At 34.3% G+C, this 12,685-nt stretch overlaps 1 protein-coding gene across 2 annotated transcripts in view; it reads left to right on the top strand.

The window, feature by feature from the left end:
* The window catches only part of VPS13C (vacuolar protein sorting 13 homolog C), a 178,369-nt gene that overhangs the window by 158,952 nt on the left and 6,732 nt on the right, over positions 1-12,685 (top strand). Inside the window, exons 77-80 of one of the 2 annotated variants that reach the window (XM_081831199.1) lie at positions 62-107; positions 1,727-1,850; positions 2,370-2,484; positions 7,600-7,688. In XM_081831199.1, the coding sequence (XP_081687325.1) occupies positions 62-107; positions 1,727-1,850; positions 2,370-2,484; positions 7,600-7,688 (374 nt within the window). Of the gene's footprint in view, positions 1-61; positions 108-1,726; positions 1,851-2,369; positions 2,485-3,211; positions 7,163-7,599; positions 7,689-12,685 lie in introns of those variants that run through there. The other variant, XM_081831200.1, reaches the window with a different exon arrangement.

Below are 12,685 nucleotides of genomic sequence, written 5' to 3'. Positions count from 1 at the left end.
CTAGTGGTTGGCTTAAAATTAAGCAATTTCCATTCAGGTTTATGATTGATCTCTCTTTCAGGGAGTTGTTGGAGGAATGACTGGGATAATAACAAAACCTGTGGAAGGTAAGTTGAGAATGTTTCCTTCCAGTGCAAAGTCTGAAGAGTTGATATATAATAAACGTAATAGATGTTATTGCTATGAGTTATTTGAGAGAATTTCTGATTTCATGTTCATAGTCTTCAGTTGTTTTTTAGTCAATGTACTTTTTTCAGAAAGTTGAAAGAATCTATTAAGTAATAGACTCTCACCCAGACTTTGAATGTTATTTTCAGCAGGATAATAGTTAAACTAGGTTCCTTTAGGTCTTCAATAGCAATTGATTCATTTTTTTTTAATCCTGTTAAAAAAGTACTTTATTCGATCAAAACCCCAGTTGGCTTCTTTGTAGAACTTGACAAGCCGATTCTAAAATGGGGATTCAAGTGGCCCCAAATAGCTACACCAATCTTGAAAAAGAACAAAGTTGGAGGACTTACACTATCCAATTTAAAAACTTAGCATAAAGGTATAGTAGCCAAGACAGTGTGTTACTGGCATATGGATAGACATAACAGATCAGTGGAATAGACTTGAGATTCCAGAAGTAAACCCTTACATTTGTGGTCAGTTGATCTTCAACAAGGGTGCCAAGATAATTCCATGAAGAATAGCCTTTTCAACAAATGGTGCTGGGACACCTGGATATAAGCACAGAATTTATGTGTCTGGCAACAGCTCCACTTCTAGGTATATACCCAAGAGAATGGAGAACATATGCTCACTCAAAAACTTACATATAAATGTTCACAGAATATAATAGCCAGAATGTGGTAGCAACCTAAAGGACTATCAACTAATGCATAATTAAATAAAAGGTGGTATACCTTACAATGGGATAGTATCCAGCTGTAAAAAGAAATCAAGTGCTGATACAAGTACAAGATGGATGAACCTTGAAAACATGTTGCTAGGTGAAAACAGCCAGTCAGAAAGACCACGTATTGTTTGATTCCTTTTGTAGGAAATGTCCAGAATAGGCCAATCCACAGAAATAGAAAGTAGATTAGTGGTTGCCTAGGTCTGGGGGCTAGGGAGGAAGGAGCTAAATTGCACAGGATCCGGTGAAGATGGGTTGGGGGAAGTGGAGAATGATGCTAACAGTCATGTGGTTTCTTTTTGCGATGATACAAATTTTCTAAAATTGACTGTGGTGATGGTGGCACATGTTAATGTACCAGAAACATTTAATTTGTACATTTCAATGGGTGAATTATAATTCAATAAAGTTCTTATACTTAAAAAAAAAAGTATGCTGCTTGAAAAATCTTCTGATGGTAGACATAAAGAGAAAAATTTCTGGTCATTTCTGAAACCTTAGACTCTTAGGCCTAAGAATCAGTGGTGATAAAACTCGCACATGATTCACGATGACCTGGAGGACATGTTCAAACACAGGTTGCTGGGCCCTACTTCCAGAGTTTCAGATTCAGTAGGTCTGGGGCAGGGCCTAATAATTTGTGTTTTTAACACACTTTGAAAACCACTGTTTTTTACATGTTAGTATTAAATTTAACTTCTTTAGAAAACAAAATCTAGAAGCCTCCTGGGTAAAACATTTCTCTATTTGGCTCAGGCTTTTGTTGAGTTCAAACTTGTTTATTTTAAAATATCTTATACATTCATTGTTCTTGGTTCTATAAAGGTGCCAAAAAGGAAGGAGCTGCTGGATTCTTTAAAGGAATTGGAAAGGGGCTTGTGGGTGCTGTGGCTCGTCCAACCGGTGGAATCATAGATATGGCCAGCAGCACCTTCCAAGGAATTCAGAGGTAATTAGGTACACATACTGTGTGCAAGGTTTGGGTCTGTGTGCTAATGGTTGCTAGACATGCATCAACAGGTTAAACACTTGGCCTGCTCTTCAGGATGTTGACGTCTAAGTGAAAGCTATGACAGGTTCACAAGGTGGGGTGCCACCAGAGAGGAGTAAGAAGAGACAGTTTTTATGGTTCACTTTCTCTTATTTTCAACAAATGTTGATTGGTACCTACTATATGCCAGGCCCTGTGCTAGCTGCTTGCACAGAGAGTGGACAGCCTAGTCTGTGCCTTTGTTATTTTGTTATTTTCTTTTTTTTAAGGAAAGGTGGGGGGAACTTGGAGTCCAATAGACTTTGTTTTAATACTTGGCACATTATAATGGGCACATTATTTAAAATTACTCTGTTTTTATCAAATATTGATATAATATGGAATGTAGTACAGTATTTAATCCACACATATATTTGTATGTATTATTTTGAAAGATTCTTATGTATTTTCTTATATTTACTCTGCTGCCTTATACAGAGCAGCAGAATCAACCGAGGAAGTGTCCAGGCTCCGTCCCCCTCGTTTCATCCACGAGGACGGCATCATTCGCCCATATGAAAGGCAGGAATCCGAGGGCTATGATTTATTTGAGGTATAAATTCTCTTCTTCATGGTCACGGGTAAAATTTAATATTAAAGATTTCTAGGATGAGGATTTCATGGGTGGTTCTTAAAGTTCCTGATTCATGAACTTCTTTAAGGATTACACAGGGAACGTCATTTGTAGAGTAGAATTTATTATCTATTTTTTATTTTTGCATAATGTGTTAAATGAGAATGGTAATTTTTTTCTGCACAGGAACAAAGCCTTTTTTGTGCAGAAAAGATAATGTTAAAAGAAGTCATAGGCCTAATTACTGTTGGTGTGGTAGCTCATTTAGTTAATGGTTAACTTTGGTCTCCTACTTTATAGCCAATTATAGGAATTCCACTGCTTCCTTTGCTCCCAGCCAAATTAATTTATTTGGATTACTCTGTAAATCTAGATTTATTCAGGTAAACAGAAGCTGGAGGAGAGAAAAAAAAGATTATGCACAATTACAGTCTTTTTAAACCTTAAAAATATTTTAAGGTGCATTTTTTTGGCTTTTATTTTAGTTTTAACTTTACTACATTTAAATAATATATACATATGTAAATTGCTTTTCTCCCTTGACTGGAATCCTGTGTCCCCAAAAATTTATTAATATTTTCCTACTTTGACTTCAAAATAATACGACTCTTTATTGTTCTTAGCCTTTGGTTTTTATTGTATGTGATTACATTTTATCTTTCTGCATGCTTCTAACTTTATTTTCTTTCTTTTTCTGCCTACACAGCAAGAACCGGAAATACAGGAGTAAATGTTTCCTATACTACTACTTGATTTCATCCTTAAAAATCAAAACAAACTGTGTTATTAATTGACTGTCTTTGATTATTTAGATTGAGTGTTCATTTCAGTGAAGTTTTCTTTATAACTCTCCCCTCTCTCTCAACTTTTTATTGTAGTGGTTTGACTACACACAAAGATGGTGGTATTCCTGGTAATACTGCACGGGAATAAGGGATCAGTATAAAAGATTAAAGGGTGTAGGAAATTAACTCTCCTCTTTTTTTAGTTGGTGAAAGACTTTCTTGTGTCCAGAAGCAGACAATTTTACTATCATTTGGAAAATTTTATCTTTTCTTATGGTATTCATGTATTTTCAGGTAAAGCCGAAAAATAAGGACAATTCTCATGTCCAGTCTATTATGTGTTCTTTACATTTGTGAGTCCTGATGATGGAATTACATAACTATGTTTCACCCTTCACCCAAGATTGACTCAAATTATGGGGCTGTTAACTGGGGCATATGTTTTATTTATTTATTTATTTTTAAAAAAGATTATTTACTTATTTATTTATTTGGCACAGAGAGAGAGATAGAGAGAGCACAAGCAGGGTGAGCAGCAGGCAGAGGGAGAGCGAGAAGCAGGCTCTCTGCTGAGCAGGGAGCCCTATGCCGGACTCGATCCCAGGACCCTGGGATCATGACCTGAGCCGAAAGCAGCTGCTTAACCGACTGAGCCACCCAGGCGCCCCTGGGGCATATGTTTTAATAATTGAAATATAAGTTGCTGTTGAACCGTCCTTAGACCTCAAATAAGAGTTGAGACATGAATTTTGAGATTTTCCTTAATCTCTTTTTTCTTTTTTTTACCTCTCAGTACTCTTGCTAGTCCAATGGCAATCATTTTATAATTATGTTATATGCATTCTCAGCCTTTAGCATTTTTGCTTTTGAAAACTTGAATCTCCTTGTTTGTTATGCTTATTTCACAATTAGTATTTTGAATTAACATAAATAGAAGTTGAACATATAATTTGGCAAATTATTTAAGTGTCCCCTGAATTTATAAATATCTTTATTTTGTATAGATATCTGTATTTTTAAAAACCAATCATTTTTGCGTTTAAGTTCTTAAAGAGGATTTGTTATCTTAAGTGAGAACAAAAATAATTCTAAACTATTATTTTGAAATTAGTACCCTTGTAGTTAGTTCTGAAAGTAAATTGTGTTTTGATTTCTCTCCTTATTATAAATGATAGAGATGTTTGATTTGATTTAGCAGCATCTTATCTGGCAGCCTTCATTCTTCTCCCCAAAATTGAAACCAAAGTATACACTTATACTGAATGTGCCGTCCATTTAAAGAGAGTGAAACTGCTGACATGTTAACTGTTCAGTTGGGACTATATACTGTTTAAACTGCAGTTACCAAAAGAATAAGTTGAATGCTTCTTATTTAAAACAAGCACTTTAAAGAAGAAAGAATGACAGCCAAAGATCAGCCGAAACCATAGCTGACAAACTTTTCTTGTGCCTAGATAATTGAGGGTTGGCAAAAATGTCACCGCATGTACAGTTTCTCTGAGAACCAAGCACATAACTAATTCAAGATGCTGTCTTAAATCATCACTAATAATTAGCCTTCCTTCTTAGGTAAAAGTAACGATTTTTAATTTTCCTGGATATATTGAAATTTTAATGAGACTTGACTTTTGGGATATTGTATAACTTGTTTAAATTTTTTTCTTATGGTTTACTTTCTGTTTGTTTAGCTCTTTATGTTATTAACCTTGTGATTTCCCTTTTTACAATCCCATGTCTATAAGCACAAAATTCAAGTAACTTTTTATTATTTTAGCTAAATATATCTTGTCTGATTTATTAGTTTTTGTTGTGATATCAGACAGCTTTTTAAACTTTAATATATTTATAGTTACTGGAAGAAATAGAATGGTTGTACATTAATGAGAGGACGTGGTAATCTTTTTCCATGGGTGACAAGGATAGGCATGGATAGTTAAATTCAGGTTATTTCATTCCTTGCCTATCTTGCTGTAATCACTTTGGTATGAAGTATTTATTGATTATCTAAACTGTGCTGGATATACAAAAAAAATAACACTTCAGTCCTTAAGGGACCAAGTATAACAAAATGTGTAAATAGTAAAGAGCACTATAGTGTAAAACTCTGTCCTCCCAGCCCTTACTATAACACGGGTACATTCTAAATAATTTATTTGGGAATCTTTTCATTTACTCCATTTTCTTTTTCCCTTGAGTATTGCTCTGTATTCTTTACTCAGCTTTGAAAGTTACTAAATCATATACTTTGTTTTCATAGGATATGCTTTCCTGCTTATCCTTTATTCTCCTAAGATAATTACTGTTTACACATGCATATATATATGCGCACGCACACACACACACACACATATATATAGCCAGTTTTTATTTAATATTCTTTTGGTTCCCATACTTAGGACTATATAATATTTAAAATGGTGTTTGTTGATTTTTTATTTTAATTATATTTTTCCATGTTCATAGAAATGCTTCATTCTTAATTCTTGCATTACCGTCTCTTGAAGTAACCTTACAGTGTGTATTTGACCATTCCAAGTTGTTGGCATTGAAGATGCTTCTGTTATTTTACTAATAGTAATAATTCTGTGATAAACATCATTATACATATTGCTTTTTCATGTGTTATTTCCTTAGAATTTACTTGAAAATATTGAATGCTTTTGCTAAAATATTGTAAATTCTTCAAGATGCATTTTGGGAAGGGAGAGTGAGTATTTTCTCAGCTAATCTAGTTTCCTGCTGCCATCAGTGACTGAATATCTTAATCTGATCTCAGAGTGTAGTGGATTTTAGTCGTGCTGAAAACAATTTCTATAGTGTAGTGTGATGATAAATTATACTTTAAAAGCTTTCAGTGGTTCAAAGCACAACAGCCTGATAACTAATGAAAATGCATACAAGATGGAGAGTGGGTAGTATTTCTTTCACATTGCATCTCAGATCTAAATATTTTAACATTTAAATTTCAAAGCTGAAAATGAGTGTACTGAATTGTTCTATTCATTTCCCATTTTCTCTTTATTAAAGAACTTAAGGTATAAATGTTAAAAGATTTTAGCTAATTCACACAGGCAAGATGTGAAACAAGTGACTTTAAATCCCACTTGTTTCTGAGACTCATTCTGAAGATGAGATCCCACTTCTTTGGGGATTCATCTTCTGTGTTCCTGGCTTTTCATAATTGTCAAGGAATGACTGAACTGAGGATTTTTGAAAAAATGTGTATGTAAGCATTAAAATAACAACAAATGTGTTTTCTCTGCTTGTGATTATTATTGATAATGTTATCCTTTTAATAATATTGGTGTTGTATTCTGGGTTATAAATGTCACAGTCTTATTTATTAGGTATGTTTTTGTTCTGTAGTTTCATATACATTATATCATCTGATCTTTAATCATGCATTATAGATAATGTCAATAATATTTCATTAGCACTGATTATAAAAAATAACTTCATTTTTTAATGTGTGCTAATTCAAATCACAATAGTTTGGAGATAGTTGAAATGAAAATAAATGTATTTTAATGTGCTACTATTTATACTTGAATTACTTATGCTTGTTTATTGTCTTTAGCAATAAATTGTGCCAGCTATTTGAAATCTTAGAAATTCTTCATGTTTGTGTTAATATTGACATTATATTTTCTTTTCTATCAAGAATATAATTTGTTACATACATGTACTTTTCATGCATGTTTAATCTATAAGACCAAATACACAAAAACACTAAATATCAGTTATCTTGGAATTTTATTATGTGTATATCTATCTCTGTGTAAATCAGTGGTTCTTAACCTCTGAGAAGGATCACAGACCACTTAAAATATCTGATGAAAAATATGAACCATCCTCTGAAAAAAGTTGCAGAACCACATTTTCAAAATGTTATATGCTATTTTAGGTGGTTCATAGACCTCCCAGAGTCCTTCCATGGACCCGAGATTAAGAACCCCTGTAATGTTAATGTCACACTATATTAGTGTATGTTCATATTCCATTAATGAAAATGTGTGATTATTTCTGCTAGATATTTTTAAACCTCTGAGTTATCACAGAATCAGGTATATTTTATCAGAATATCACTTAATAAGCATTTAATACAGATTTGTCGTTTAAGGCACAGTGGAAGTTAATTTATAAACATGCTGTGAATATTTTTCTAGCTTCACATGCCAATATTGTGCCTTTGTTTCTAATAATTTTTTCCCTTAACTAGCACTGTTACTATAATTAACTAATATATAGTATTGGAAATACTATTTGGATGCTTGTACTGTGCAAATCTTGAGTCTTGTTTTCTTTTCAGAATTATATCAAAAAGTTAGAAGGAGAGACTTATCGATACCACTGTGCTATTTCTGGAAACAAGAAGACAATCCTTATGGTTACAAATAGGTATTAACTTCAAGTGACATTTTTTCAAATGCAAACTACATAGATGATAAGAATTTTGAAAACTAAAATGGCAGAGGATTTGGAGAACTACACTTAAATTATAAAATGTTCCTTGTCATTAAATCACAAAAATACAATCTAGATGGGTCCTTTAAGGTTATCCGTTCCAACCCTCTCGTTTTGGAGATGCCGAAACTGAGACTTAGTATGACTCAGGTTGTTATCCCAGTTACACAGCTACTGAGTGGAGTCTAGAATGGACTTTGTACGTGTAGTAGTCATACTGTTACATGTGAATTGTAAATCCAGCTATGGAGACTGAATTCATGAATCACTTTTTCTTACTAGGTTTTATTTTAGATGATTAGCCTACCTTTTTTTAGGATGATATTACTTCTGTGTGTTTTCCTAATTTTTTTCTAAGTGTTTTGGGAGTGGTAGATAATTTTTCCAAATAAAAGAACTTAAACTACTAAGTTTATTTTCCTGAGATTTTTCCTGTATCACTTATTTCAAAATGACTATTATATGTTAATAATTTTCAAAACCTTCTAAGTTATATATTTCATAGGACTAAGAGTACTTACAGTAGGCAAAAATCTGTGTTAGATTCCTTACTACTGCACTGAAATATATTTGGGTGGGAAGAAGAAAAAGGAAAATTACAATGACAGGATTCTGATTTAAACCACGAGCTTTTTCAAGGAGTTAACCAACCAGTCATATGATTTGTCCATTAAGTATAAAAATATTCACAAAACAATCTAAAAAGTGTTTTTTACTGATTGGACAAGTAATCATTTATTTTTTATCCCCATAATTTTGTATTTTATCCATTAGATTAGGCCAAAAACAATGTTTATTTGTATTATATGTTGTACTTAGCTGCAATGACAGTGTGTTAATTCATTTTAAAATTGTATACCTTTTATATAATTCAACACTAGGTAATGGAAATCAGTTAGGAGTTTTTTGGTGGGGGTTGTTTCTGGTAATACTTAATACTTTAGAACTTGTTTGATTTAGGTATTTTGTGGGAATATTACTGTACACATTATATATCTGGTTTTTCTTCAAGTAAAATGAAAAATCATAGTAATTTTAAATCTAATCACTTACAGAGCTTTTTGGTGTTTAAAAAAATGACTCATTGCTAGACTTATGCTTATTTGCATTGTAGATAATACAGATCAGGAGTCAACAAAATTTCTTTAAAGGGCCAGATTGTAACTATTTAGGCTTCGACGGCCATACTGTGTTTCCCAGCTATTCAGCTCTGTCCTTGTGGTGGGAAAACACTCATGGACAATATGTAAATGAATGGGGGATGGCTGTGTTCCCATAAGATCTTATTTACTAACGCAGGCCATGGGCTGGATTTGGCTCACAGGCTGTAGTTTACCCACCCCTGATAAAGACAATAATTTAAAGGATGAAAATAAAGTAACCATACATTGTGGTTTGTCTAGGACAGAGCTGGTTTGCACTTTTTGTCCCAGTGAAATTATTAGTAGCCACCCCTTTCATTCTTAAAAATGTCCTCATTTGAATCAAATTATGATAACCCCTAAAAATAGCCTTTACCAGCAATCCCACCAGTTGGCTATATATGTATTTTGTAAAAACTATGTATTTCTTCAGCCAGCTACAGTATATGTATTTTGTAAAAACTACAAAAAATACATTATGTATATTTAACTAACCTAGGTTTTTCACCAAACAATGTATTATGATCATCTTCCCAGACCATTAGGTGTTTTTAGACAACATGGTTTTTTAATGACTGTACTATTATATTTATAGATATACTCTAACTTATTCAGAGATGCTACCTTCCTATTTGATACTCAGTGTTTTCTTCCCAATATTATAAACACATCTTTGCAGCTATGTCTTTTTTTCTATAATTATTTCCTTAGGATGAGTTCTTATCAGTGAGATTGCTGATTTAGAAACTGAAGATTTTTGAGACCCTTTTATATATTGCCAACTTGTTTTATCAGAACAATTGTAGTGATTTTTTTTTACATACAACTAACAGGGTAAGAGAATGCCCTTTATCCTGTGAGTTTTGCTAAGACTAGTGTTATCATTTAAACTTTTTTGTTTTTGCTAACTTAATGGGCAGAAAATAGTTCTTTGTTTTAATTAGCATTTATTTGATTGCTAATGAATATGAGCATTTTATACATTCATCATCGATGTATATTTTCTGTTCCATGAATTGCTTTTTCATATTCTTTGTTCATTTTTTATTATGTTGGTCTTCTTCTTACTGAATTTAAGTAACATTTTATAAATTAATATTAGCCCTTTTTACCCAATGTATTATTAATATTATGATTACTTTTTGAGTTTTCCAATGTATATAGAGCTTTTAATTTTTCCATATTGAAATTCATCCAAAATTTGGTCTGAATTTTTTTTTCTTATCAGTTTTTAGAAAGAAAATATGAGTTCTCGTGACCCAAATTTATTTGGCCATATCTCCCCTAGTTGGTCCTAACTCCTGCTTAGTATTTTATTTTAGTAATCTTCATTAGGAAATTGTTCTCTGAATAGACATTTTTTTTTTAACCATCTGTGTTAGTCTGTATGGGCTACTATAACAAAAATTCTATAGACAGGCAGCTTAAACAACAAACATTTATTTCACACAGTTCTGGAGGCTGGGAAGTCCAAGATCAATGTGCCAGCAGATTCTGTGTCTGGTGAGGGCTCACTTCCCGGTTCATAGATGGCCATCTTCTTGCTCTGTCCTCACATGGCAAAAGTGGTGAGGGAGTGTTCTCAGCCGTCTTTTATAAGGGCACTGTTCCCATTCCTGAGGGCTCCAACCTCATGATCTAATCACCCCCAAAGGCTCCACCTGTAATACCATCACATCAGGGTTGGGATTCAATGTATGATTTGGGGGAAGATATAAACATTCCAACCATTGCACTATCAATGTCTGACAGAAATAGGGACACAGATAAAAGTGGTATCTTCTGTTCCCTCCTCATCTAAAGGGGGACCTGTACATTATTAGTGACATCATAGTGTGCTGGGTGCTAAGATAAAGTGATATACAGAGACTCTGAAGACAGGAAAATCTCTTGGTCCAGTAAGGTGGGAACCAAGGTGTCAGGGATAAGGTGTTAGGGAGGAGGTACTTGAGCTGTGTCTTCATACATGTAAATAGCAGACAGGGATAAAACAGTATGGCACTTTGAATGGCAAGATCATTTGAAATGGCTGGACAGAGTGTTGGTGGGGAAGCATTGGGAGGTGAAATAAGTTATAGGTGTCTGCTCATGACATCTGAAGGGTATAGATTTTATTAATGTGATGGAAGATTACTAATTTCTTTAAAAGTATAAACATTGCTCATTATTGCAGCCTTTCACATAGATGTATGTACACATAGTTCACACATAAGTCCCTCTTTTTCTCACTCCCACTGAAGGCTTATACACAAGGACTAATATGATGAGGTTTGCAGTTTAGAAAGATTTCTGGCAGCAGTTTGGCTGCTGGATTGGAGGAGGATCACAATGGAGTCAGGGACCAGTTAGAGACCAGTTAGTTTTCTATTGTTGCACAGAAAATTAACATAAAATTAGCAGCTTAAAACAACACAGACTTACTGTCTCACAGTTTCTCTGGTTCTGGAGTAGGCTATGGCATGGCGGGGTGCTCTGCTCAGGGTCTCACAGGCTGAAATCAAGGTGTAAACTTCCTTTCTGAAGGCTCTGGGAAAGAATTCACTTCTAAGCTCATTTAAATGTTGGCAGAATTCAGTTCCTTGCAGTTGTAAGACTGATATTCCAGTTTCCTGGATCTCTGTCAGCTGGGCATCTGCTCTCAGCATCTGGAACCTACCCTCATTTTTGCCATATGGTTCACTGCATCTTCACCCCAGCAACCACACTCTGGATTCTCAGTCTCCAACCCAGACTTAAAGGGCCCTTGTGGTTGTGTGATGCCCATGCAGATAAACTTTTTCTTAAAATCACCTGTGCCTTCAAAAACAGACATATAGACCAATGGAACAGAATAGAGAGCCCAGATATGGACCCTCAATTCTATGGTCAAATAATCTTTGACAAAGCAGGAAAAAATATGCAATGGAAAAAAGACAGTCTCTTCAATAAATGGTGCTGGGAAAATTGGAGAGCTATAGACAGAAGAACGAAACTCGACCATTCTCTAACACCATACACAAAGATAAACTCAAAATGGATGAAAGACCTCAGTGTGAGACAGGAATCCATCAAAATCCTAGAGAACATAGGCAGTAACCTCTTTGACATCGACCACAGCAACTTCTTTCAAGATACATTTCCAAAGGCTAGTGAAACAAAAGCAAAAATGAACTTTTGGGACTTCATCAAGATAAAAAGCTTGCACAGCAAAGGAAAGAGTCAACAAAACGAGGCAACCCACAGAATGGGAGAAGATATTTGCAAATGACACTATAGACAAAGCACTGATTTCCAAGATCTGTAAAGATCTTCTCAAACTCAACACCCAAAAAACAAATAATCAAGTCAAAAAATGGGCAGAAGACATGAACAGACACTTCTCCGAAGAAGACATACAAATGGCTAACAGACACATGAAAAAATGTTCATCATCATTAGCCATCAGGGAAATTAAAATCAAAACCCCATTGAGATACCATTTTACACCAGTTAGAATGGCAAAAATTGATGAGGCAAGAAACAACAAAGAAACCTCCAACGAGAGGTTGTGGAGAAAGGGGAACCCTCTTACACTGTTGGTGGAAATGCAAGTTGGTACAGCCACTTTGGAAAACAGTGGGGAGGTTCCTCAAAAAATTAAAAACAGAGCTATCCTATGACCCAGCAATTGCATTACTGGGTATTTACCCCAAAGACACAGATGTAGTGAAAAGAAGGGCCATGTGCACCCCAATGTTCATAGCAGCAATGTCTGCAATAGCCAAACTGGAAAGAGCCGAGATGCCCTTCAACTGATGAATGGATAAGGAA

This window comes from Leptonychotes weddellii, chromosome 9 (genome assembly GCF_054177405.1).
Source record: "Leptonychotes weddellii isolate Sample4059 chromosome 9, ASM5417740v2, whole genome shotgun sequence".
Taxonomy (NCBI): Eukaryota; Metazoa; Chordata; class Mammalia; order Carnivora; family Phocidae; genus Leptonychotes; species Leptonychotes weddellii.
This window is presented reverse-complemented; position numbering and strand designations above follow the sequence as displayed.